The 22,351-nt window shown below is 65.9% G+C and overlaps 3 protein-coding genes across 4 annotated transcripts; 1 reads left to right on the forward strand and 2 right to left on the reverse strand.

Moving 5' to 3' along the window:
- Nucleotides 1–118: 118 nt before the first annotated feature.
- Nucleotides 119–9,576, reverse strand: LMAN2L (lectin, mannose binding 2 like). Of its 2 annotated transcripts, XM_082779420.1 has the most exons (9): nt 9,450–9,576; nt 7,938–8,056; nt 6,786–6,903; nt 5,932–6,014; nt 4,335–4,367; nt 3,805–3,966; nt 3,616–3,730; nt 2,240–2,359; nt 119–1,741 (listed from the first exon to the last, which is right to left on the reverse strand). In XM_082779420.1, the coding sequence occupies exons 2-9, from the start codon at nt 8,007–8,009 to the stop codon at nt 1,599–1,601; spliced, it is 846 nt and encodes a 281-aa protein (XP_082635546.1). In that variant the 5' UTR covers nt 8,010–8,056; nt 9,450–9,576; the 3' UTR covers nt 119–1,598. The 2 variants fall into 2 exon arrangements, with proteins under 2 accessions (XP_082635546.1, XP_082635547.1); XM_082779421.1 differs by lacking the exon at nt 4,335–4,367.
- A 1,550-nt stretch (nt 9,577–11,126) lies between these two features.
- On the forward strand, nt 11,127–19,666 carry CNNM4 (cyclin and CBS domain divalent metal cation transport mediator 4). The gene is made up of 7 exons (XM_082779669.1): nt 11,127–12,524; nt 15,557–15,700; nt 15,790–15,927; nt 16,541–16,710; nt 16,831–16,930; nt 17,695–17,870; nt 17,955–19,666. Exons 1-7 carry the CDS (start codon nt 11,261–11,263, stop codon nt 18,147–18,149), a joined length of 2,187 nt encoding a protein of 728 aa, XP_082635795.1. The 5' UTR covers nt 11,127–11,260; the 3' UTR covers nt 18,150–19,666.
- A 77-nt stretch (nt 19,667–19,743) lies between these two features.
- ANKRD39 (ankyrin repeat domain 39) lies at nt 19,744–21,845 on the reverse strand. Its single transcript, XM_082779568.1, has 4 exons — nt 21,688–21,845; nt 21,466–21,569; nt 20,626–20,829; nt 19,744–20,553 (listed from the first exon to the last, which is right to left on the reverse strand). The coding sequence occupies exons 1-4, from the start codon at nt 21,788–21,790 to the stop codon at nt 20,416–20,418; spliced, it is 549 nt and encodes a 182-aa protein (XP_082635694.1). The 5' UTR covers nt 21,791–21,845; the 3' UTR covers nt 19,744–20,415.
- Nucleotides 21,846–22,351: the final 506 nt, after the last annotated feature.

Below are 22,351 nucleotides of genomic sequence, written 5' to 3' on the forward strand. Positions count from 1 at the left end.
CCACCCCCCCCAAAGTCACCTCTTCAATAAAACTGGACTCAAGTGACGGGCAAAGCATCGTCCCCCGACTCTGCTGGCTTCACCTCCAGGAGCACGGCCGTGTCACACACACCAACATTTATTCCAAGACACCAGTAACAGCTCTGGGAAGAGGTGCACGCATTTCACTCCTGGTCATCAGGCAAAAAAATACGGAGGCAAAACGCCAGAAATAGTCCTTTCAGGCCACGAGAATGCCTGGGCACTTCTAAAAAAACTTCCACCTACCCCGGCGGCAGCATTGTGCCAAAAAAAGCAGTGGTTGCTCACAAAAAGAAAAAAAAAAAAACAAACAAAAAAGCCACCACTGCTCCCCGGGCTGGGTCAGAAAGCACCCGGGAAGCAGCGGGGTGCAGAGGCCACAGCTCCCAGCCCTGCCCCAGCAAGGAGGGTGCTGCAGATTTGCCATCTGGATGTGCCCAGAGGTGCTGGGATGCTCCTGGGACAACCTGAACCTCATTTCTCCCCTCTCCTGGGTCCCTCTGGGGACCCCCCGCCACCACCCCTCGCTCTGGGAAAGCGACCACACCATGTGGTCTCCGGGGGGGGTGGAACGTGGCCACCCCGTCCTTTTTGGGGGCAAAACCGGCCGTGCTGTTCCTTCTGGCGACCGCCGGCGAGAGAAACACAGCAAGAAGGCGCTGAGGTAGGAATAAACCACGGCTCCCTGCAGGGCAGGAGCTGCGGCTCCGAGAGGCCCGCGCAGCTCGGCGGGGTCGGGACGCAGCGAGCAGGAGCCCTGGGGAGAGCCGGTGAAGCCACGACACGGGCATGCAGACAGCACCGGTGTGGGAGGCGTGCGGGGGCAGCGGCATGCTGGAGGGGGGAGAGGGGCTGAGCCCCCGGAGGCAGCAGCAAACGGGTGGTGGAAGAGGGGAGCAGGGAATTAAGCCCCCAGGGGGAAGGCGGATTGCCAGCTCGAGCTGCTGGGGATCAGGAAATCCGTCAGCAGCCCCAAAACACCAAACGGGAGAGGCTGAAGGGACACGGAGGGGTTGTGCGGTGGTGGGGGGAGCTCGAGGAACCAAGGGAAAGCAGTCCGGTCTCTAAAGACGGCCTAAAAAGCAGCCTGGGGGGGGATGAGCAGTTCGGCAAACCCCTCCTGGAAAGGAAACCGCTGCAGAGGGGCTGCTGCTGTCAGAGCCTGACAAGGAACGAGGGCATTTGGCCGGGCTCCGCTCGCTGCGTTGCTCTCAGCCGGGATTTCACAGCCGAGGCGGTGACCTCTGAGTTTCCCGGACAGCAGAGAGGGGGCTGGGCGCTGCCAGAACCCCACAGCCCAGCCCCAAACAGCTCCCAGAGCGGGGCTCCTGCTCCCAGCAAGCCCTCAGGGCACAGCGGCTCCGTCCCCGCAGCACCCGGCCCCAGCCCTGCTGTGCTGGGGGTCCCCGCTCACATCGGGGGGATCCTGGAGCCCGATGACAAGTGGTGGCCGTCCCCGCTGGGGCTCTGGGGACACCGGGGACCCCGCTGCGGGACCAGGTCCATCGGGCTCTGGCCAGCCTGGGATGGGGGCCAGGGTGTGGCTATGGGGGGGCCATCCCAGGCAGGCTCCCAAGTCAATAGAAATGTTTCCGGCTCTGCTCCTGCCACTTGTTGTAGACGATGACTCCGATCACGATGGCGAAGACGATGGCAACGAGGGAGAAGAAGACGATTAAGAAGAGAGCCAGGCCGCTCATGGGCTCCAGCGGCGCCTCCACTGCGAGACAAAAGGAAGAAGAACGGCTGTGAGCTGGGCCATCGGCTCACCCCCGCCCTCCCACTGCTTTGCCCATGGGTTATTCCTCCAGGGAGCTCGTTTGGAAGGACACAAAGCCAGTGGGAAGAGCTCCCGTAGCTGGGAATGAGGCTCTGGGTGCCCTGCAGGCTGGTGAGAGCCTCGTAACACAGCCAGTGGACACGTTGGGGGGGACATTTCTGGACAGGAGCGAACACCACCAGGGTCCAAGCCCCTGTGAGGTTTGGGCAGCCCAGCACAGCTCGTGTTGGTGATGCCATGAGCATGGGTAGCCTGGCACGCTCTGGAAGGCAGCGCTTCTCCTCCAAGCACGCCTGTGCCAAATGAGGGCAGGTTGTGACCCAGATTGTGTCACAGTGGGTGAGAGAAATCTGGGCACGGGCCTCCCGATCCCAGCTGGAGCTCGGCTGGTTTGCTGGTGAGGCGCCGCGCTTTCTGCTCCGTGAGCCCCCCACTTACTGCCCGGCAGCTTCAGGTTGTCCACCACGGGCAGGTACACCTCCCTGTCCCGCTTCTCCTCCTCCGGCGTCCGCTCCACCGTCAGCTGGTAAAGCTTCAGCGAGATGATGTCGTGGTTGTCTGCAAGCAGAGCAGAGACAGGCCCTGAGGTGTCAGTGCCCGGCACGGCTCCGGCCGGGGATCTGAGTGCCACCGGTGGCACCGCGGCACGTTACAAGTCGGGCACCAGCCCCAGGCTGCCGGCTGTCCCCTGCCACGGGGAGGACTCACCTCTCGGGGCAGGCTCCACGCTGGGCTGAAAGCTGCGCCCAGCACGGGGCCCTCCTCTGGCACTTCCAAGGGGAAGCTTTAAGCTACTTAAACCGAGAAACAACAGCCCAGGCCGGGAGATCATCTGACCCCAAAGCATTCAGCCACCCGAAAAAGAGCGTGTTAGAACCAGCCTCACATGGCCCCTATTTCCTTTGCTCGTGACTGCCGAGTTATTAGTGGGACAAGGCGAGTGCTCCACGCCAGCCTGCGAGCTCCCAGGGCATTAGGCAGAGATCTGAGAAAGAAAAGGAACTTTTGTTGGAGCCAACAATGGGCCCGGCCGCTGGCCATCAATGAGCTTTTGTAGGGGCATAACTCGAAATGGGGCTAAAACCTGCTGAAAGAGACACAGCGGGGTAACTTCAGGCCTCCCGGCACCCCAAGCAGCGCTGCTAGAAGTGAGAAAAGCAAAGCAGAGGGCTTTGGCTCCCTGCAAAACCCAATTTCCATCAGCCCTGGTTGCACCACTGCTTCCAGACACACCTGGCTGGTCCCCTCCTCAACAACATCACTCTTGGGCTGGGAAATCCGAAGTGTTACGTGAACTAAACCCGGACAGGCAGCACAGCACCCCCGTGTTTTAACCCCCGGGGTGCAGCTCCCTCCAGCACCGCCCTTGGGCCGTGCCCAGCCACTACGGGTCGAGCCAGGAGAGCACAGGAGGAGATTTTCAGTGCTTGCTCTGTGTTACGCCTCCCAGGGCTCACATTTTGGAGGTAGACCCTCACGTTTCTCTGCCGCTTGCTCTGAGATGCTGGCTGAAGCCTGGCCGTGTCCCTGTCACCGTCTGGGTGTCACTGTCAGCCTGACCCAGCGGCAGAAGGAGCTCAAGCAAAGTGCTCGGGGGCACAGCACACCCAGACCGGGGTTTTGCCTCCTAGGGAACTGCAGCAAGACGAAAAACCACAGCTCCCACTCACAGCCTGGGGGTGCCTAAAGCACGGAGAGATTTCGGGCACATCCGTGAGCCCCACCACGTACCCAGCTGCACCTCCAGCACCCAAAGCTGCTTAAGTCCTGCCAGAGCTGCTCGGGAAGCAGCACTCGGGGCCCCGTGGCGGTACCTGACAGGTCTCCAGTGACAGAGGAGGTCCCGAAGTAGTACCCGCGGGGCAAGCGCACGCCCGGCACGTCGATGCAGTCCCGCCACTCGTGCTTGCCATCGATATCAATCATCACCTGAAGGAGAGGAGGCTGCGGTAGCACCGGGGGGGCTGGGGGCTGCCCGCTCGGCCCCGGCCATCCTCTCTCACCGTCAGCCTCCTCTTGACGTAGCGGATCACCAGGAAGGTGTCGTGGTTGAGGTTGCGCACCATGGCCGTGCAGCCCCCCAGCTCGGTCGGCCTCCCGTCCCGGTCGTGGTCGTAGGTGAGCGAGCCGTTGTTCACCATGGCAGAGATGTAGGGGAAGACGCGCTGCGGGGGCAAGGCCGGGGGTGAATTTGGGGCTCTCCCCCCCCACACCGCTCTGCCCACTCCGTGCCAGCGTCACGGCACACCTGCGGGGTGAAGAGCCGCGCCACCCTGCGCACCCCAAACTCCTTCACTCCCCGTCTGTGCCTCCCCAAATTGGGCTCAGCAGCTGACCGCGATCCCTCGCCACCCTCCAGCCTTCCTCCTCTGGGTCAGCCGTGGCTACCGAGCAGCTGGCATGGAGAGCAGCTCCCACGCCTGCCTCCCTGCTCGCACGGGGATTTCTGGAGCTCGGATGAGGGAATTCCCTCACGGGGAAAGGAGGCGAAGCCAAAGAGCTTGGAAACGAGTGGGTTGGCAAGAGCAAGTACCTGATTTCCCGGGCTGTACCTCCTCTTCTGAGCCTGCGAGTCCGGGGTTATCGCAAAGCAAGAAAGAGCACAGAAGCAAAATGGTCACGGACCAGAGCTTAGGATTAACTCGCAACCTGGGAAGTTTGCAGAGCTCAGCACGCTGTCTGCCTAGCGCGGGCTGAAGGCAGAGGGGGGTTGTAGGGGCCAGGTCCCAAATCCCAGGGCACAGGGCGAGGAAGCAGCACGGCTGGGCAGAAGCCCCCTCGTGCAGCACGTTTCTGCTCCTCACCGTGCAGCGCAGCCGCTGTCCTGCGCAAAGCCACGTGCCCGAGCACAGGCGCTGACACTGACCGTGACCGACAGCTCCCCAACAGCTCCCAAGGGTCCCCGCAAGCCACCTGCCCCCTTCCCTCAGTAATAAAACTCTTCTTTCACTTTTAAAGGAGAAAAAGCAGCCGTGAGCCCCCCCACCGTTACTGCCTGCTTGGCGCTCCTCCACCTCTGTCCTTCCTCATTCGGGGGCAGGAGGGCAGCCCCTCCAGCTGCTGACTGTGCTATTAAGCCGTACGTGTCCCATAAATGATTTTATTTTGTTTAGAGAAGAGCTGCTGTGCCTCTTTACCCCAGAAAAGCACAGCCACAGCCCCGCACGTCAAGAGGACAGCCTCACCCCTCACCTACCCAGTGCCACAGCAGTCCCCGAGCAGTGCCGGTAACGGGAGGGAGCTGCTGTGGGCACAAAGTCCAGCCCCGCGCCAGGGCAGGCTGCTGGCAACGCCTGACCAGAAGCCGCCGGTTGCTCAACGTTTGCTCAGCAGCTCCGAGGTCAGGGCACATCCAAACGGTGCCCCCTGTCCCTCGGGGAGCGCAGTGAAGAGTAACGGTGGTGCTGTGGGGTGGTTGGTGCCAACGTCTTGGGGTGAAACGGTAAAACAACGCCTGTTTTCTAGGGGCAGCTGGAAGTAGGGGCAGGGCCAGCTTTGTTTTTAGCTGACAAAACTGACTCCAGCATCGGGGCGGGTGGAGCCTGCTTCTAACTGCCTCTGCACCCTCTTCTCCACAGAAACCAATAAACCCCAGGCAAACAAACAACGCATCCTGAACCCAAAGGTCTGCAGACGGGCACCTTTCAGGGATACGGCACAGGCACGCTGCGTGCCCTGCAGCAGGGCTGGCTGCTGCTCTGCTTGAGGTCTACAAGGCCCACGCTCGTGGCACAGCCTCCCCTCAACTGCTGCTTGCCAGCAGCCTTCAGAAAGCGCAGGAGCTCGCCACGCAGAGGCGATGAGATCCACCATCCACCAATTTTCTCCTACCCCAGGATTTTTTTTCCTCTGGGTGAAGCTGACGACAGAAGCACCCCGCAGCTTCTCACCTACCCAAGTTATTGCTTCCCTGGGCGGAAACCAACGACACAGAGAGGGAAAGGGAGCAAAGGAAGCTGAGCAGCATCTGCTTGCAGCCAGCTGGCCTCCGAGTCAGGAGCCCGAGGCCACCACACCTCGCCGTGGGGCTGAAGGGCTGCCCCAGCTGCAGGCCATAACCTGGGTGCTGAGCCAGCGCTGCGTGTGCCACCCTGCAAGCAGCACGGTGCCAGCTATCGCCCCTCGCTCACCTCCTGCTGCTTCTCCTCGTTCGGGTAGGTGTCCACAAACACCCCCAGGCCCAGGAAGTTATCCTTGCTTCCAAAGACAGGTCCTAGAAGACATAAAATGGGCTGCTGGTGATGGTGCGGGGCAAGGAAGGCATCGCAGCGCCAGGCAGGGTTGGCCACGCGTTCCTTTGCATCATTCTCTGTGCCAGGTAGTGAGGCTGGCGCTCTCCAGCTTGCACAGGGACAAGTTTACCTTCAGATCACTGAGGGAACCCCCCTGCAAACTGAATTCGCAAGGTGTAGAGGGTCAGGGCATGCAGAGGCTTGCTGACACCACGGTGGCAGGGAGACCCAGGCCACAGGCTGAGGGGATCGCTGGGGAGGGCTCTTCTGCCCCCAGCTTTTGCCTGATGCTACGCGAGGGCCCACGTCACCTCGCAGAACAGGGCTTCACTGCAGAGCCGGGCACTCCAGGGCTCCACGCAGCCTTGTGTGGATAAACGAACGCACAGACCCTCGGTGCTGCAGGCACCGCTCAGAGGGACAGGCTAAATCCCCTGCCCTGCGCTGAGCCAGGCTCCAGCTTCCTCCCCAGCCCAGTCCCTATCGAGCTGAAGCCCCAACGCTTCCAGGTGCACCGCCCTGCACGCCTCGAGCAAGGCAAACAAGCCCCAACGGTGCCGAGCAGGCTCCAGCCTCCCAGAGACCCTGCAAACCCCAGCACCACGCATCTCCCACGGCGGTCACTCCCTTTTTGGCCTGCCGGCACGAAGGGGAAGCAGCCCTCGGGCCCCACAGCGCTGCAATTCCACAGAGGGCTCCCGAGGCAGCCCGGCCAGCACCCGGCACCGTCCTGAGGGCCCCGCTGCTCTCACCCGGCTGCATGCGGTCCTTGGTGTACCAGATGGCGAAGCCGTCGCCGTTCAGGTTCTTCTTGCCTTGCCCGTGGATTTTGAAGTGCACCTGCAGCTCCCAGTCGCGGAGGTAGCACGGCTGCAGGAGGAGGGGACGAGGGCGTGAAATCGGGGAGCCCCCAACGCCCCCCTGCACCGAGGGGCGTGCAGCGACCAGCACCACAGCCCACGGCCCTGCCGAGCCCGCGGGCGCTCCCCGTTTCCCTGGGTTTCAGATGGGAGCGAGGATAATTAATCTCTTAATTAACCCCGAGGGACATCATTAGGCCGAGGGACTCGGTTGTAGCCCAGGGCTATAAGACGCCGAGGAAACGACTCCGGGCTCGCAGCGAGGTCGGCAACTTGTGCCCAGGGAATGGGCGGCTGGAGGGGTGTGGGGAACGGCCCCACTCCTAATTGCTCCTAATTGCTGCTGAGCCAATTATAGCTTGAGCTGCAAACGAGCTCCCTGCGGGAACGGGCGCAGCACACGATGAGCCCGGCGGGAGCTGAGCCTCACACAGGCAGCAATATTTGTGGGAGCTGCAAAGAGGACCAAAAAACCCAACCCCAAACCTCCCTCAGCGTTTTATAGGAACGGCTCTGGATGGGGCAGCCCAAGACCCCCCCAGATTCACGCTGGGACCCCCCCTCGGAGCAGTCACCCCAAAAGGGGGCTCAGCCCACGCAGGAATCCCCAGGCTGCAAACCTCAATGTTGCTGCCCCCAGCCCCATTCCCACCCCCCCCCTCACCCTCCTCCCCCCCATTTCCCCCCCTTTTACCCCAGACCCCCCCACCCAACCACCCCCACACCCCAATAACTCCCTCCTACCTGCTGGCCTGCCCCCCCCCAACCTCCCTCATTGCCCTAATTTGACCCCCACCCATCCTCCAACTCCCCCAAAATCCCCCAACCACTACTACCCCACACCCCCAGCTCCCCCCCCCCTTTCCCCAACCCCCCAAACTCCCCCAAATTCACCCCATTTCCCACACCCAAACCCTTCCACCTGCCCCCTGACCCCAAAACCTCCCTCGCTGAGCCCTGTCATCGCCCACCCCATTACCCCACCCCATGGGGGGTACCCCCAGCCCCCCCCCAACCCCGCTGCCCCCCCAGCCCGGGGCTCACCACGCGGTTCCAGACGGCGCCCCGCTTGCTCTGTAGGTCGGGGGTGAGGCGGATGTACTGCGGCATCACCATGGCGTTGCCCTGCAGGTCCCACAGCCCCGAGCTGGCCGAGCCCACGCCTGCCGGCCCACACACGCGGTCGCCACCGGGCACCCCAAATCCTGGCACACCCCAAAAGCCCGGCAGCCCAAAGCGCCAGGGTCCAGGTAGCCCCAAAACCCTGCACCCAAATACCCACAGCAGGTGCCCCAAAGCCCTGCACTGGGCACCCCAAAACACCCCCAGCAGGCACCCCAAACCGCCAGAACTGGGCATTCCAAATCCCAGTATTGGGCACCTCAAAACCCTGGCACCCCAAAATCCCCAGCATCAGGCACCCAAAACCCAGTACCAGGTGCCCTAAATCCCCATACCAAACACCCAACATCCCCTGCACCCCAAACCCAGCAGCAGGCACCCAAATCCCCCTCAGTGGGCACCCCAAAAACCCCTGACACCCCAAATTTCCACACAGGACACCCCAAACCCCCCACACCCCAAACTTGGGACCAGACGCCCCAAAGCCCTGCCACCAACATCCCCCACAAGGGGCACACCAAGTCCCAGCACCAGGAACCCCAAAGCCCTGGCACCCCCACACCGGGCATCCCAAATCCTGGTACCAGGAACCTCAAAGCCCCTGCTCCCTAAACCTGGCACCCCAACCCTCCCACTCTGGGCACCCCAAAAGTCCCCAGCACCCAAAACCCATGCACCAAGCACCCCAAAACCTGGGTGCCCCCAAACCCCAGCACCACAAAACCCAGTACCAGGCACCCCAAATCCTCCACACCCCAAACCCGGTACTTGGTGCCCCAAAACCCCAGCACCCCCAAATCCCCACACCCCTAAACCACACGTGGGGCACCCAAATCCTGGTACTGGGCACCCCAAAAAGCCCCACAGCAGGTACCCTACAAATCCCAGCACCCCCAAAATCCCCTCACCCTCAACCCAGCACTGGAACCCCTAAATCCGACACCGGGCCCCCCCCAAAAAACCCAGTCCCGGGTCCCCCCAAACCCAGGCACCCCAATCCCCGGTAGGCGGTGCCCCCAATCCCCGTACCGGCCCCCCAACACCCCGGTACCCCAAATCCCAGCACCCCAAATCCGGTACCGGGCCCCACCAACCCCCAATACCGACCCCCCCCCGACCCCAAATACCCCAAAACCCGGTCCCGGGTACCCTAAACCCCTGTACCGGGCACCCCAAACCCCGGTACCCCAATTACCGGCACCCCAGAACCACACACCGGGACCCCCCAGCCCCGGTACCGGGCACCCACCGTCCCCCGGTACCCCAAAACCCGGTACCGGGCACCCCCAAACCCCGGCACCCCAAAAGCAGCACCGGGCCCCACACCCCCGGTACCGGGCCCCCCACCTCGACTCCCGGTACCGGGCCCCGCCGACCCCCGGTGCCGTTCCCGGTACCGGTACAGATCCCGGTGCCGGTCCCGGTCCCACTGACCCTGGTACGGTTTGGATAAGGAGTGCTCCCGCTTCAGGTGCTCCTCGGTCTGCTCCGCCCGCAGCCCGCCCAGGCGCAGCGCCACGGCCGCGGCCAGCAGCCACAGCCCGGGCCGCCACCGGCCCGCCGCCGCCGCCATCTTCCCCCGCCGCCGCCCGCCCCGCGCGCCCATTGGCCGCCCCGCCCCGCTGGTGCCGCGAGCTGATTGGCCGCCCGGCGCCGTCCGTCAGGAGGAGGGCGGGGAGAGCGCGCGGGGCGTGCTGGGGAGTGTAGTTCTGGGAGGGGCTCGGGGCCCGCAGCGGGGAGGGGACCGGGGCTGCGCGGGTCCTAGCGCCCCCCGCCAGGTCTCGGCTTCCCGAGTCGTGTCCCGCAGGTCCTAGCGGCCGCCCTGGGTCCTAGTGCCCCTCTCCACGCCCTTAGCGCCCCACCCCCGCTGCCCTTAGATCCCCGCTCCGTGCCCTTAGACCCCCCAATGTCCTTAGACACCCCCCAAGAGGTCCCCCCATGCCCTAAGAGCCCCCTCCCATGCCCTTAGGGACCCCCTATGCTCTCAGCGCCCCACCTTATCTCCCCACCTTTGCTCCCCATCCGTTCTCTTTCTGCACTCTGACCCCCTCCACATAAGAGATACCCCCATGTCCTACCCTATCCTATCCTATCCTACCCTATCCTACCCTATCCTATCCTATCCTATCCTATCCTATCCTATCCTATCCCACCCTATCCTAATTCCATCCCATTCTGTTCTATCCCGTTTTACCCTATCCTATCCCATCCCTCCTAATCTACCCTATCCCATCCCATCTTATTCTATCCTACCCCATCCCATCCTAATCCCATCCCATCCTAATCCCATCCCATCCTATCTCACCCTATCCTATCCTGTCCTATCATTCCATCCCATCCCACCCCTAACCCCATCCCATCCCATACTATCTCACCCTATCCTATCCTACCCTATCCCACTTTATCCTAATCCCATCCCATTCTGTTCTATCCCGTTTTACTCTATCCTATCCCATCCCTCCTTATCCTGTCCATCCCATCCCATCATCCTATCCTAATCCCATCCCATCCTACCCTATCCCCTCCTATCCCATCCCATTTTATTCTATCTTACCCTATCCTGTCCTACCCGATCCCATCCCATCCCAATTCCATCCCATCCTATCTCACCCTCTCCTATCCTGTCCTATCATCCCATCCCACCCCTAACCCCGTCCTGTCCTATCCCGCCCTACCCTATCCCATCCCATCCCATCCCGCCCTACCCTATCCCATCCTTATCCCATCCCATTTAATTCTATCCTACCCCATCCTGTCCTACCCTGTCCTACCCTATCCCATCCCCTCCCATCCTATCGTATCACCCACCCCCCATGTGGTCCCCACCGTCCATCGCCCCTTTAAGCCCCTCTCTGGGCGTTCCCGCGCTCCGCCAGGAGGGGGCGGGGCAGCGCGGCGGGGCGCGGCCTCCCCCTCCCGGCCGGGCGGGGCGTGGCGGGGGGGCGTGGCGCCGCCGCGTGACGTCACGGCGAGCGCGGCGGCCGCGAGACCCCAACATGGCGCCGGGCAGCGGGCGGCGGCGGGGAGGCGGCGGCGGCGGCGGTGGCGGAGGGGGGGGGGGCGCGGCGGGACCGGGACCGGGCGGAGGCGGCGGCGGAGGCGGCGGCGGCGGCGGCCGGAGCCCCGCGACCCCCACACCGCTGCTGCCGCCGCTGCTGCTCCTCCTGGCGCTGCCGGGCGGCGGCGGCGGCTCCCCGGTGTCGGCGGCGGCGGCGGCGGCGGCGGGGGACAGCGTGATCCTGGGCATGCGGCTGGAGGAGAGCTCCAAACCGGCGGCGGCGGCGCGGGGCCCGATCCGGGTGACGGAGGGCAGCGAGCTCCTGCTGCGCCTCTACGGGCTGGGGCTGGGCCCGCGCACCGGCGAGCGGGTGGCGTTCGCCGAGCTGCGCCCCGACGCCAACGCCTCGGCCGCCGCCAACGGCAACGGGAGCTGCCCCGAGCGCTCCCAGGACCTGGTGGTGCAGCCCGGGCCCGCCGAGCCCCGCAGCACCTCGGCGCTGCTCCGAGTGCGGGTGCAGCCCCTGCGCAAGGACGAGAGGGCCAAGACCTACGTGCTGTGCAGCCAGCGCGGGCCCGGGCAGCCCTGGCTGCCGCACCGGGGCCCCGACGGGCAGCTGGTGGTGCTGGAGGAGAAGAAGTCGCTGCTGCCGCCGTGGCTGCAGGTGACGCTGCTGGGGGGGCTGCTGGTGCTGTCGGGGATGTTCAGCGGGCTCAACCTGGGGCTGATGGCCCTGGACCCCATGGAGCTGCGCATCGTGCAGAACTGCGGCACGGAGAAGGAGAAGCGCTACGCGCGCAAGATCGAGCCCATCCGCCGCAAGGGGAACTACCTGCTGTGCTCGCTGCTGCTGGGCAACGTGCTGGTCAACACCACGCTCACCATCCTGCTCGACGACCTCATCGGCTCCGGCATCGGCGCCGTGGTGGCCTCCACCATCGGCATCGTCATCTTCGGGGAGATCGTGCCCCAGGCGCTCTGCTCCCGCCACGGGCTGGCCGTGGGCGCCAACACCATCGTGGTCACCAAGTTCTTCATGCTGGTGACCTTCCCGCTCTCCTACCCCATCAGCAAGCTCCTGGACTGCATCCTGGGCCAGGAGATCGGCACCGTCTACAACCGGGAGAAGCTGGTGGAGATGCTGAAGGTGACGGAGCCCTACAACGACCTGGTGCGGGAGGAGCTCAACATGATCCAGGGCGCCCTGGAGCTGCGCACCAAGACGGTGGAGGACGTGATGACCCCGCTGCAGAACTGCTTCATGATCAACAGCGACGCCATCCTGGACTTCAACACCATGTCGGAGATCATGGAGAGCGGCTACACACGCATCCCCGTCTACGAGGACGAGCGCTCCAACATCATGGACATCCTCTACATCAAGGACCTGGCCTTCGTCGACCCCGACGACTGCACGCCCCTCAAGACCATCACCAAGTTCTACAACCACCCCGTCCACGTCGTCTTCCACGACACCAAGCTGGACGCCATGCTGGAGGAGTTCAAAAAGGGTGAGTGGTCGGGGCCGGGGGGAGGCCAAACGCACCGGGGGGCCGCGTCCCGGGGCCGCCGCTTGCTTTCTGCCCAGCTCCGGTTGCACGATGCCGGAAGCAAAACTGCGGCCGAGCCTCCCTGGCAGCTCTCCAGGGACGGAGCTGCCCGGCGGCCGTGAGCTTTTTGGGTGCTTTAAGGGGAACGAGGGGGCTGCGGAGCCCCCACCGGGGTGCTGGGGACGGGCAGCGGCCCCGTGTTGGTGCCCAACGCCTCCGGGGATCGCTCCGTAACGGCGCCGGGGCGGCGGAGGCAGAGCAATCTCTGCTGGGCGCCCGCCTCTAGAAGCGCTCTGAGAGTGTTTACTTGCGCCTCGCTTTTAATTATCGGCCCCGGAGGCCCTTGAAACGCTGCTGGAAAATTGCTCCGCTCCCTGCTCGGCTCCACTCCCTCCTCACGGCCCTGCCCTGCCGTGCGGGACGGCCCCGAGCTTCCTGCTGGCCCCGAAAACCGAGCGCGCCCGGCGGCAGGAGGGGCTGGCAGCAGCTCGGCGCCGTGTCCCTTGGTGAGGGGACAAGGGGACACCTGACCGGGCAGGGACCCCGCTGCCAGGGATGAGCAGCTCTGTGGGGTGACGCCGCCGTGACCCCGCTGCTCCTCCGGCTGCCGTTCCGCTCACACCGGGGGCACTTGGCCCTGTCCTGGTGGCACTGGCGACATTCTGGGGCTCGGGGCAGTCACCTGCACCATACGCCAGGATTTAGGGGATCTGACAACAACGCCTGCAGCAGGAGCTCTGCTGGAGCTTGGGCCAGGATTCAGTAGGTCCCAGCCAGGCCAATCCTTGAGGGAAGAGCTCGGTGACCGCACGCTCAGTTCCAGCCTTCCCTTTGCAGCCGTGCTGCCCCCACACCCCAAAACATCAGCACAGGGACCACGCTGCGGCTCGGTGTCACTTGTGGTTGCGACCACGACAGGATCTCATCGCCTCCCAGCCTCTGCTTCTTGTCCCCGATGACCACGAGCCTTCTCAGCCGGTGCTTTTCCCTCAGTTCATCTCGCACCGGGCCGGGATTCCCACCCCCGGCACCGTTTCCAAAATCCAGCAGAAGGGGAGCGGGGTCGTATTCTGCAGCCCTGCTGCTGGAGCTGGGCTTACGGCCGCTGCTAGCGCCAGCTTTCCCTCTGACGAATCCTTATTAAAGGATTTAAAGCGCGCCCGCTCTGATTCCAAAGCCGCCGACGTCCTGCCATGATGTTGCTTTTCATAGCTGGCTCAGGAGCGGGAGGATTTGGGGGGCCCTCTCTGGGGTCACCCCAAAATTCCCGTTCCCTGGGGGTGCCGCCCCACCGCCAGCCCCCGCCCTCGCCCTGCTGATCTCGACCTGTTTTGAGCGGAAGGATAAGGAGAGGAAATCAACCCGCTGTGCTCCTGATCCTCCTCGCTGTGGGGCAGTTTGGGGCACTCCCTGGTGCCACGGACACGTCCCCAAGGCTGGCACCAGGGTGACAGCTCCTGCAGCAGCTTTGGTGCCAGCTCAGTGTGAAGTTTGGAGCAGGGACAGGACATTTCACCCCTTCAGAGCACCGGGGAGCACCGGGGCTTTGCCTGGAGCAGGTTGGGGTCTGTCTGTCCCCTCCTGGCTTCCCACCATGGGCACCACGAACACCCCAAAACCCCGCGGCTGCTTCTTGCGCATCCTGGAAGCGGAAAAGTGGACTTCTCACTGGGTTACACAGCCAGCGAGCGGTGGCCTTGGGAATCGGCCTGTCCCCATCGACGTGGGGACCGTGGTGGCACCGGGGAGCCCCGGGGAGCGAGCAGCGGGGCCCGTCCCCACCGCGGGCACGCCGCCGTCACGCCCTTTGCTCTCGTCCTCGCTTGGCCCGCGGGGAGGAACCGCGGCCTGACTCATCAGGGCTGGGCCCTGCTGGTGCCGCCGTCCTTTCGCCGCTCCCTCGGGCTGTCGGTGCGGCCAAGGACGGGGTCGGCGCGGCCAAACGCCGACGATGGCCACGGGCTCCCCTCGGTGCCGTTTTCGCCGCCTCGCCGCAGCGGGGCCGCCCGAGCCGCGGGTGTTTGGCTGAAGGAGGAGGAACCGGGGAGCCGCGCGGTGCCCGTCTCTAAAATTAGCCTTTTCCTGGGTGGGAGCGTGGCGATGAGCCGCCCGCGGCCGCCCTGCGCTGAGATTAAAGAGCAGAGAGCCCCGGGGAGGGCAGCGCCAGGAGGGCAGCGCCTGCCCTGGTGGCTCGCAGGGTGCGGAGCGCGGCCGGCCGCCGGCGTGGGGATTTTGGGGCTGAGCCTCGTGCCCAGGGCAGGGAATTCCCGAAGGCGGTGGCCGGCAGCGAGCTTTGTTGCTTTGTTGGCGAGGTTTTGGCTGAAGCAAGAGAAACGGAGCCTCGTGGCGAGGGGATGGCAGCGCTCGATTTACCCTGAAGCAGGCAACCTGCGCCCGGGGAGCCAGAGGAGTTACTGAGTCAGGGCTGGGGAGGGTTCCTGGGGACCTGGCCCCTGCAGGCAGCGTTTCCCTGCCCTGGGCTCTCTCCCCCTGGGTATTTTGGCTCCGTGCAGCACCAGGTGCCCAGAACATTCCCTCCGGGCTGGGTCAGCCCAGGTCAGTGTGGCCAGGGAGGCCCAGGGAGGTGGTGGCCGCTGGTGGAAATGCGGCTGTGGCTGCGTTGGTTGCCCTGTGGTGCTGGCCTGGAGCTGCGCCGATGTCCCCAGGCCCCGGTGACATGGGACGGTGCCTCCAGGACCCCTCCCCTCTCTCCTGTGACCCCCCAGCCGAGCCCACGCCCTGAGATGTCCCGAGCCCAGCAGGCGCCGCTGTTACGGCCTTAATTACTGTCATTAAATTAGGAAGGAGCGCCCAGCCCAGGGGCTCGTTTCGATTTGCACATGTTTATTGTTCCCTGCCCGGGGTCAAGTGCTGCAGAGGGACGGGCTGGGCCTGGTGGCAGGGTCCTGTCCCCCCCGTGCTGCCCGGGACCCCCCAGGGCGGTGGGATCGGGGTGCCCGGCGCGTGTCGAGCGTCCGTCCGTGTGCCCGCAGGGAAGTCCCACCTGGCCATCGTGCAGAAGGTGAACAACGAGGGCGAGGGAGACCCCTTCTACGAGGTGCTGGGGCTGGTGACGCTGGAGGACGTCATCGAGGAGATCATCAAGTCGGAGATCCTGGACGAATCCGACACCTACAGTAGGTCCGGGGCTCGGCCCCGCGTCCCCGTCGCGTGCCGGGGTCCCCCGGGTGCCGCCCGCCCCCCGCTAACGCCGCGCTCCCCGCAGCCGACAACCGCAGCAAGAAGCGGGTGGGCAACCAGAAGAACAAGAGGGACTTCTCGGCCTTCAAGGACCCCGTCAACGAGCTGAAGGTGAAGGTGTCCCCGCAGCTGCTGCTGGCCGCTCACCGCTTCCTCTCCACGGGTGAGTTTTTGGGGGATGCTGCGCGGTTTTTGGGGTGGTGCCCGCAGGGAGCCCGCAGTCTGCCCCCAGCTCGGCTGCTGTGGGTTTTCCCCCCCCCCGTGCCCTGCCAGGGAGCCCTGCCTGGCTCCGTGTCCCCAAAGCTGGGCCGTGTTGGTGCTGTCACTGCCCCTCTGGTGGCCTTGTCCTGCCTGGAGGATCCCAGAGGTGGGGAAACGGGGGCACGGCGGTCGCTGCGTTGAAGCAGGAGCCAGGGATTTGGCAGGAGACATTGAGAGAGGGGGCTGTGACTACGAGACCCCGCTGTCCTCCCACCCTGTCCCCCAAAACGAAAAGGGAAGGGGCTCAGGGGTGGCAGCACGGACACTCGGCAGGGCCCTGTCCCTGCAGGAGGGTCCTGGCCATGTGCTGGCACTTGCCAGCCCTATCCCATGGCGTGGGGACCTCACTGCGCTCCCTCTGCAGCTGGTGGAGGTGCCAGACCTGGGGGCTGCTGGCCCAGGGAGGTGTCAGTGGGGCCTGGGGTCCCCCTGCTTCCCCCAGTACCCCTCTCCGAGGGGACGGGACGAGGACAGGGAGCCCCGGCAGCTCTGACCCCGTCCCGCCTCGCCCTCAGAGGTGACGCTCTTCACGCCCAACTTCATCTCGGAGAAGATCCTGCTGCGGCTGCTCAAGTACTCGGACGTCATCCAGGAGCTGAAGTTTGACGAGGAGAACAAGAAGTCCCCGCGCCATTTCCTCTACACCAAGAACAAGTCAGCCGACTACTTCATCCTCATCCTGCAGGTACCACCTCACATGTGGGGTCCCCGGGGGGAGCCGTCACCCCGGGGGGCTTTGGGGAGCCTCCTTCCACCCAGCCCAGCGCCGCGGGACGCGGAGCCTGACGCCGTCTCTCCCTTGCAGGGCAAGGTGGAGGTGGAGGCCGGCAAGGAGTGCATGAAGTTCGAGGCAGGAGCCTTCTCCTACTACGGGGTGATGGCCATCAGCCCGCCTCCGGTGTCGGGTAAGCGTCCCCCATGGTGTGGGCAGAGCCCCCTGCCCGTTTTAGAGCTGCTGTTGGGAAGAGGAGATGCTGGAGGAGGCTCCGAGCCCCCCACTTTTAGGCGTCCCCCCCACCCTGGCCACATGAACGCAGCGCCGGGAGCTTTGCCCCTGGGGCTGGGCTGGCTTCTGGCTGCTCAACTCAGGATCCTGCTGCTGCTGGAGGAGAAGTGGCTCCAGCAGCCTCTGCAGTGGGCCGTGGGGACAGAGCCGAGCACCTGGTCCCGCTCATAGTGGCACAAGGGCCCCACACACCCCGCACCCACCCTGGTTTCCCCCAACTGCCTCCTCTGTGGTTATTTACGGAGGAGCCAGCAGTGGCTGGGCCAGTGAGCCCCCCCTGTGTCAAGGCTGCACTCGGTCCCTGTGGCACCTCTGGGTTTTGGAGCACGTCACCGCGCTGTCCTTGTCACCTCCCCACTTTACTCCCATGCAGGGGGAGTGATCAGCAGGGCAGGGACGTCATCCTAAGGCTCGGTCCCACAGGAGCTGTCCCCAGAGCAGGGGGAACTGGAGGCTGTGGCCGGGCTCCAGTTGGGGACCCTTTGGAGGTGACAGGCAGGGACCAAGCACTCGGGGACACGTCTGTCCCACCACTCTGTGCTTGGCTCCGTGTCCCCAAACCCTACGGGACAGGGGCAGCATCACCGGGGGCTCGGCACCGCAGTCACCCACCGGGACCCTGCCCGGTGCCGCGGTGCTGACCCCGTGCCCCTGTCCCCGCAGAGACCCGCTCCCCGTCCCACGTCAGCAGCCTGAACCGCTCGGCCTCCCTGAGCTACCACGAGCGCTCCGACTCCGTCTCGTCCCCCGTGGGCGGCAGCAACAACCAGCTCAACGCCGGCGCCCCGTACGTGGCCGACTTCAGCGTGCGCGCCCTCACCGACCTCCAGTTCGTCAAGGTGAGGCTGCGCGGGGCCGGGGGGCGGCCGGGGCCTCCTAGGGGACGCGGCCTCCACCCCAATCCTCTTCGATTCCCCCCGCAGATCACGCGGCAGGAGTACCAGAACGGCCTCACCGCCTCCCGCATGGACAGTTGTCCCCAGTCCCCAGACAGCAGCGCTCCCAAACCCGACCCGCCGGAGAAGCCGGAGCCCGCCGACGAGACCACCAGCCTCCTGAACGAGAGGAACTGCCTGAGCCGCCGGAGCAACCACAGCCCCATGGAGAACTCCATCTGACCCCGGCCGCGGGCCAGGGACGCGTCGGGGACCCCCGCAGCCGCCCTGCGGGGACCCTGCCCCGCTCAGCAACGCTCCGGTGGCCACGGAGCGGGTACGGGGCCGCGCCGGCCGCCCAGGGAACGGACGCGCCCGGCGTTCGCCGCAGGCACCCGCGGCGCGGTCCGAAAGGGAGCCCGGTTTTGCTGCTGCTGCTTTTTGGAGACTGGTTCCGTGGTTTCAGCGCGGTGGAGGCCGGAGGCCCCGCGGCCGGGCGGACGTTCGTTCGCGTGCAGCTCAGGGAGCTTCAGGTCCCGCGGGCCGGGCCCCCCCACGGCCTCCCCGGGGGCGTTTTCGGGCCTCCTCCCGGAGAACCGCACCGGGCCCGAGGCCGCGGCGAGGGGCTTGGCTCCGCCACCAGCCCCCCGCCTCCAGCGGGGGTGCTGAGGATGGCCGGGAGACCCCCCCCCAAAATAAAACATCAATAAAACGGAGGCGGAACGGGGCGGGGGGTGACTCAGGGAGTGCCGCGGCCCCGGGGCGGGGGGCTCGGGGGGGCAGGATCCGGCACACAGCTAGTGACCAAAGTACGGGCGGGGGGCTCCCCTCCGCCTCCTCCCAAGGAGTTTCTCCGAAATCGCCAGCCGGGACCCCCCCCTCGCCGCCGGGGCTCCCCCCCCACCCCCCCCAAAAAGCACAAGTCCCCTGGGTGACCGCTGTAAGTTATTGGGAGAAGGTTAATTATTTTTGTTAATCGTGTCGCGACTATCAGGTCCTAGGTTCTTCTGCGGGGAGATGCTAGAAATAATAATAATAATAATAATATTAAATCATGATGGAAATAAAAAAAAAAAAAACTTTTTTATTAAATCTTCCTCTATGCAACCCTTCCCCCCCCCGAGAATCTGTATTTATTTTTCGCATCGGGTTTGATTTGTATATTTTGGGGAGGGGGAGGCCGGGCCCGGAGGCCCCGCGGGGGCCGGTGCCGCTGTTGCAGCCTCCCCCCCAGGTTGTGGAACCGACTCTGGAATTTTATTTTATTTTTTTGCCGATTGGGTAATAAAAAAATCTCTATATCTGTATCGTCGGCCTCTTGCATGCTTTGGGGTGGGGAACAGAGGCTGAGAGCTCCTGGGCTGCCCGCTCGCTTCGCCCTCGGTATCGGGGAGCCTCAAGGGGATCCTGGGGGCGTTGGAGGGGTGCTGGCAGCAGGTCGGGGGGGTGCTGATCCCCAGAGACCCCATGGAGGTGTGTAAATACCTGCGGGGGGTGTCCAGAGGACGCAGCCGGTCCCTTTCCAGCTGTGCCGTGACAGGACGAGAGGCACCGGGCACAAGCTGAAGCATGGGGGGGTCCAGCTCCGTTTGAGGGGCGCTTCTGTCCTGGGAGGTGACAGCACTGGGACTGGTGGCCCAGAGCCTGTGGCTCCGAGGTGGCCTCGCCACGCTGCCCAGCCAGGAGCATTTTGATGAGAAATGCTTCACCCCACAGCTCTGCCATCCCGCCGGCCTCGTCACCCTTCCCCTACAGGTACGGCCCCGCGGGCACCGGGTGGCCGATTGCCCCCACCCGCCCCCCTCAGCACCCTGCCCAGTGCCCCCTCCGCCTGCCGGGACGCTCCTGGGGCTGTCCCTTGTCACCCACCTTGTCCCTTGTCACCCCAAGCTGCAGAGCAGCACCTGGCTTTTTTTTGGGGTGCGAAGCTGCCCTTTGGCGAGTCCTGGCTCTCTCTCCACTCCGAGCTGCAAGCACAGGACCCGCAGCTCCTCGCAGTACCCTGACTACATCGGGTGGGCACTCGCAGGCCCCCGGCTGGATCCGTCCCAAAACCAGCTGGGCTGGGAGTGGGGACACGGAAGCTGTTTTGTTTTTTTTTTTTGTCCCAGTGTTTTGGTTTTGGAGGCGATAAAAGGTTGCCGGAGGGGCAGCGACAAGGGCACGCACCTGTCCCAAAGGAGGCCAAAAGGAGGTGCCACCCCCTGCCCGTTCCACAGCGCCCTGCAAGTCCCCGGGGGGTGGATTGGGACGGGGCCGTGTCCCCTCCCAGGTCCCCGAGGTGCAGCCCCGGCCTCACTGCTCCCGTGTGGGGACAGCGCCGTCCCCCTGCCCTCACATCTCGGCACCGACGCTCTCCGTGCGCCACCACCACCACGTCCGCACCATGCGCAGGGGACAGAGAGGCAGAGCCGGGTTTTGGTGCCGGGACCTCGTTTTGTTCTTTTTTTCCAGCAGGGACAGAGCCCTGCGGGTCCCCCCCAACCACACCGACCTCACCGCTCCCCCCTCAGCCATCCAGCAGGTCCCGGAGCGCGGGGTCCGCCGTGTCACAGGGCCGCCGTCCCCGGGCGTCGCGGGCGGCCGCCAGCGCGGGGTCGAGCTGCAGGAGCAGGGCGCAGACGTCCCGGTGGCCACACTCGGCCGCCTGCGGGCGACACCAGCGTCACGCGCGGCACCGCGGGCAGCACCGGGGCCGGGTCCCGTCCCCGCCACCCACCTTGTGCAGCCCGGTGCGGCCGTCCCCGTCGGCGGCGGCGGGGTCGGCGCCGTGCTCCAGCAGCAGCCGGACCACGGCCAGGTGGCCGCAGTAGCAGGCGCGGTGCAGGGCGGTGGCACCGCCGGGCGTGCGGGCGTCACAGCGGGCACCGCGCTGCAGCAGCAGGCGGCACACCCCCAGGTGCCCGTTACGGCTGGCGTAGTGCTGGGGGGGCAACGGGGAGGGTGAGCGGGTCCTCCCCCCGGTAGCCAGTGCCCACCCGGTGCCCCCCTTCCCAGTTCTCCCCCCCCGGTACCCGGTGCCCTCCTGGTTTCCCCCCTCCGGTGCCCGGTGCCCCCTGGTGGCCGCCCCCACCTCATACCCAGTGTCCCCCCGGTTCCTCCCCCGGTACCCGGTTCCCCCCCGGTTTCTCCCCCCGGTACCCAGTGCACACCCGGTTCCCCCTCGCTCCCGGTACCCGGTTCTCCTCCGGGTTGTCCCCCCGGTTTCTCCCCCCCCCCCGGTATTTGGTGCCCCCCGGTACCCGGTTCTCCCCCCCGGTACCCGGTGCTCCCCCAGTTCCTCCCCGGGTCCCCGGTGCCCTCCGGTGTCCCCCCTCGGTCCCCGGTGCTCCGCCGGTTCTCACTCCCCCCGGTACCCGGTTCCCCTCCGGTTCTCACTCCCCCCAGACACCCGGTGTCTCCCGGTGCCCCCCCGGTGCCCGGCGCCCCCGGTTCCCTCCCCCATATACCCGGTTCCCCCCCGGTTCCCTCCCCCATTCCCCGGTTCCCCCCCGGTTCTCCCTCCCCCCGGTGCCCCCCGGTGCCCCCCGGTGCCCCCCGGTGCCCGGTGCCCCCGTACCAGCGCTGTGTACCCGGCCGTGTCGGTCTGGCTGGGCTCCCCGCGCCGCTCCAGCAGCTGCAGCACCCGCGCCTCGTCCCCGTCCCGCGCCGCCGCCCAGATCCCTGCGGGCAGCGACCGGGCTCAGACCGGGAACCGGCACCGGGAACCGGCACCCACGGCCCCCCCACGCCCCTCACCGCCCCCCCCCCAGGCCCGGCCCGGCCCGGCCCGGCCGCGGACCCCGCTCGAAGTCCATCTCGGGCAGGCTCTGCTGCACGCCCGGCACCGCCGCCCGCGGGGGGCAGCACGGCCCCGGGGGGGAGCGGCGGCGGCCCGCGGACATCGGCCGGGGCGGGAGGGGGCGGAAAGAGCCGAGCGCGGCCGAACGGAGCCGAGGGGGAGCCGAGTGGGGACGAAGGGAGCCGAGTGGTTCCGAAGGGGGCCCGAACGGTACCCGAGTGGTTCCGAAGGGAGCACGGGAGAGACGAAGGGAGCCGAGCGGCACCCGAGTGGTTCCGAAGACACCTGAGTGATTCCGAAGGCACCCGAGTGGTTCCGAAGGTACCCGGGTGGTTCCGAAGGGATCCCAGCAGAGCCGAAGGGAGCCGAGCGGCACCCGAGCACTCCCGAAGGCTCCCGAGTGGTTCCGAACTCACCCGAACACCCCCGCGCCCCCTCCCCGAGCGCCGCAGCGCATGCGCACTCCCCCACCCCTCCGGCAGGGGGCGCCCCCTCCCCTCCCCTCCTCTCCCCCCCCCGGTGCCCCCCCCGGTGCCCCCGCCCCGTCCCCGCTTCCCACGGCCCCGGGGCCGCCGCCTGGCTCCGGGCCCAGCTCCCAGGCCCCGCCGGGACCCGGCTGCCGCTTCCGGCCCTGTCCCTGCTTCCCGGCAGGGCTCCCCCCCCC

The sequence above is a fragment of the Aythya marila genome (genome assembly GCF_965140915.1).
Source record: "Aythya marila genome assembly, chromosome: 26".
Taxonomy (NCBI): domain Eukaryota; kingdom Metazoa; phylum Chordata; class Aves; order Anseriformes; family Anatidae; genus Aythya; species Aythya marila.